Below are 3,798 nucleotides of genomic sequence, written 5' to 3'. Positions count from 1 at the left end.
CCTGACAAATATATCTAAGAAGGTCGTGTAAAAACTGCGAGCCGATCTGATCGATCATTTTTTTAAACTCACAAATGGATATTAACCGCTTAAAAATAATACCTGCAACAACCCAGTGTACGAGCGTTGTAGTTTTTTCAATTTTTTTTTTTCATAAATACTTTTAATTTTGTCTTCTCATTTTCTGTATCTTACGCTTTTCTTTCCTTTTGTCTTTTATTGATTTATTTCCTTTTTGTTATTTTATATTGATTTGTTTTGGATTGATTGGACTTTCCAATTTGGATTTTCCTGCACGCAAACACGAACACTGTTACAACTCTCCAATGCATACATACAGGCGCCTTAACAACAATCTGCTTAAGGCGATACCTGAAAATCTAGTGTCAAGTTCAGCGAGTCTTTTGCGATTGTAAGTAGTCGAATGCCATGCTTCTTTATTAAACACCAAACATATTTTCTTTGATTTCTTTCGAGGAATGCTGCTATAGAGGTTCAAATAACTACATAAATAACCAATTAATTACTTAGTACATAKCATTATATAGTTAGCTTTAGTTTATAACTTTATAATATGCTAATTAAATACAAATTTTACTTTATACTTTTCGTAAGTAGGAACATGCTGGGCTGCCACAGCTTTTTTTTATTGATAAACACACACTGTAGAAATTGAGTTTGCCTTGAGTACTCGATAAAGTTGGTTATGAATTGTTGAACTCATTTTAGTAGTACTATCATTTTTACCTATATTATGAATTTTAACATAAATTTATATATGTACATGTATAACAAAWTTAAAAACATTTTTAAACTAATTTACTAAATGCTTCACTTTTCCTACAGGGACATCTCGCACAATATCATCACGACCGTGGGACGTCGGGTCTTCAAAGGCGCGCAATCGCTACGTAGCCTACARTTGGACAACAATCAGATCACTTGTATGGACGAGCACGCTTTTAAAGGACTCATAGACTTGGAGATTCTGTAAGTATTTATATTTGGTAGATGGCGCTGTAAGCAAATCGCAATTTTCGAACAAAAATATCAACAAAGAGATTTCAATTTTTCCATTGTATTTACTATATATTTATTTTATAATTTTTTTTTTTTAATTTTTTCCTTTACAGCACTTTGAACAACAACAACTTGACTTCGTTGCCGCATAATGCTTTCAGTGGTTTAAATCGATTACGAGCTCTACGCCTGTCGGATAATCCTTTCTCGTGTGACTGCCATTTGTCGTGGCTATCACGTTTCTTGCGCAGCGCACCGCGTCTGGCGCCATATACACGCTGTCAGTCGCCCTCGCAGTTGAAGGGTCAAAATGTGGCGGATCTGCACGATCAGGAATTTAAGTGCTCAGGTAATTCGCTTATTTTTTTTTTAACTTGTGCGTATTATTTGTGCAGAGACAAGCTTGTTTTAATGAAGAATGAGTAAATATGCCCAAAATTGTTAACGCGTTCGGTCACTACTCAAACCGATTCTGAGCTTGTCACTTAAGCCCATATTTTTCAATATAGGTTGTCCTTCAACAGATCCTAAGATATGTAGGATAGGACTTCCTGTTTGTAGGAATACACTTTTCTAAAGAAAAACAAAGAAACTTCAAATTTAATGAGGAAAGTTTATGATCATTTGAAGGAACATTCCTTGGCATTTATTTTTTGAGGATCATCTCTTTCAAATGTTGGCCGGGGTGAAACGTAGCCTATCCGTTGAGTCCAATTTTCAATGACTCGTTCGGTCATTTCGACTGGTAACTGACGAATGACAYGCGTGATGTTTTGCTCCAAGGCCTCAATCGAAGTGGGTTTGTCCGCATAGGCTTTAGACTTTACATATCCCCACAGGAAAGTCTAATGGTCTGATATCTTGGTGGGCAATCGTCCGTCCCAAAACGTGAAACTATCTGCCCATCGAAGTATATTCTCTCTATTACTACATTGATTGATGGGGTCTGTCGAAAATGGTGGGGTCTTGTGGAAACCAAATGTAGCCGAGATCAGGAGCTTTAACTTCGGACATCAAATAGTCGGTTATCATGTCGGGCTAACAGTCGCTATTGACAGTTACTTTCTAATTGGCATCAATTTTGAAGAAATACGGAACGATGATTCCACCGGTCTTCAAAACACACCAAACTATTGTTTTTTCTGAATGAAATGGCAGCTCTTAAATATGTTCAGGTTGCTCTTCGTCCCAAATTCGGCAATKWTGCTTGTTTATATACACATTGAGYCAGAAATGAGCCCCATCGCGGAACAAAATTTGGCTCGAAAACATCGCATCTTCTTGGAAGTTTTCAAGAGCCCATAGATCGAAACGATGTCGCTTGGGAAGGTCGAGCGGCTTCGGTTCTTGCGCCAAGTCGTTCCATAAGTCAGTTCGAGTTGCTGAAAACGGCACCGAATCGACTCTTCATGAAATTGATTCATGTACACTCTCAGCTACGGCTGCTATAATTTGTTCACTGTAGGAAACTGAAGGATCCAAATCAAGTTCTTGTATGGAAAACTGTTTTATTTGTTGAGGTATCTTCACGAAATTTGGCATAGGCTATTTTCGAAAGCAACGGTACAATCTCCGAATAAATTGTTCAAATCGAACCACTATAGCATATAGCCACCATACAAACCGGAGAATCCAAATCAATTTCTTCTACGGAAACTTAAATTTACGAAGGGTATTATWGCTTCTGTGCAAGCTGTTTACTTCTTCTTCATCCAATGATATATAAATAATATAAGTTTTAATCGCTTACAGTAATTTTTCATACGATATTAATTTTATGGGGTCATTAAAAATTAGGGAAATGTGAAAAAATACGATAAAAATATCTATATACTATAAATTTTTAATAATTATTTCCACCTCATCTCTGAGCAACAGGGCTTTCAAAGCATAATGGCTGAAATAAATCATTAATAAACACAGTCACACATACTCACATGACTACTTTAATTGTATTTAAATTATAGTTAAAACATTTTTGTAATTAAGTACCCTTCCAATTCATATTTTTGTTTTTTTTTTCATCTATCTCACACTTTGCACACGCTTAAAGGTCTCACCGAGAATGCGCCAATGGAATGTGGCATGGAGAATAGCTGCCCACATCCGTGCCGTTGTGCCGATGGCATTGTCGACTGTCGCGAGAAGAGCCTCACAAGTGTGCCAGTGTCGCTGCCAGATGATACAACGGAATTGTAAGTATTTATGTATATGCAGAGGCACATAATTACATACATATGTACGTATGTWTGTACAACCATGTGCATGTGTGTGTACGTGCTTAAGTGAACGCTTGAGTAACTGTCAAATTTTCGTTTGGTAAAACGYAATTTTTGAATGGCTTAAGCGCTCACTGTGGCACCTCCAGCAATTTAAAAACTTCAATTATTTTTTTGTTATTTATTATTTTTTTTTTTATATTTATTTCTTTATTTTTTTTTTGTTTCTTTTTCATGCCATCATTATTGTAATTATGCTTTACTTTTGCTTCTGCTAAACATTTTGCTTTGTGCAAAGTTTCTAAAAAAGTCTTTTGTTTTTTCTATGTTCCTATTACAGACGCTTGGAGCAGAACTTCATTACCGAATTGCCGCCAAAAGCTTTTGCSAATTTCCGTCGCTTGCGTCGCATTGACCTCTCCAACAACAACATTTCGCGCATTGCCCACGACGCTTTGGCTGGACTGAAAGCGCTCACTACGCTGTAAGTAAATCAAAACAAGACCTCTAAAAAATAAGGAAATAATATATATTAAATTTTTTTTAATTTAACTTTTTT

At 36.1% G+C, this 3,798-nt stretch overlaps 1 protein-coding gene across 1 annotated transcript in view; it reads left to right on the top strand.

Annotated features, from left to right (window-relative positions):
* Positions 1-3,798, top strand: part of LOC108968879 (protein slit) — a gene marked incomplete at its 5' end in the record, with an annotated part of 49,093 nt that overhangs the window by 16,002 nt on the left and 29,293 nt on the right. Inside the window, 5 exon segments of the mRNA XM_018933195.1 lie at positions 341-412; positions 847-990; positions 1,134-1,369; positions 3,074-3,215; positions 3,580-3,723. Coding sequence (XP_018788740.1) covers positions 341-412; positions 847-990; positions 1,134-1,369; positions 3,074-3,215; positions 3,580-3,723 — 738 coding nt within the window.

The sequence above is a fragment of the Bactrocera latifrons genome, unplaced genomic scaffold (genome assembly GCF_001853355.1).
Source record: "Bactrocera latifrons isolate USDA-ARS-PBARC rearing strain unplaced genomic scaffold, ASM185335v1 scaffold_230, whole genome shotgun sequence".
In the NCBI taxonomy this organism is placed as follows: Eukaryota; Metazoa; Arthropoda; class Insecta; order Diptera; family Tephritidae; genus Bactrocera; species Bactrocera latifrons.
This window is presented reverse-complemented; position numbering and strand designations above follow the sequence as displayed.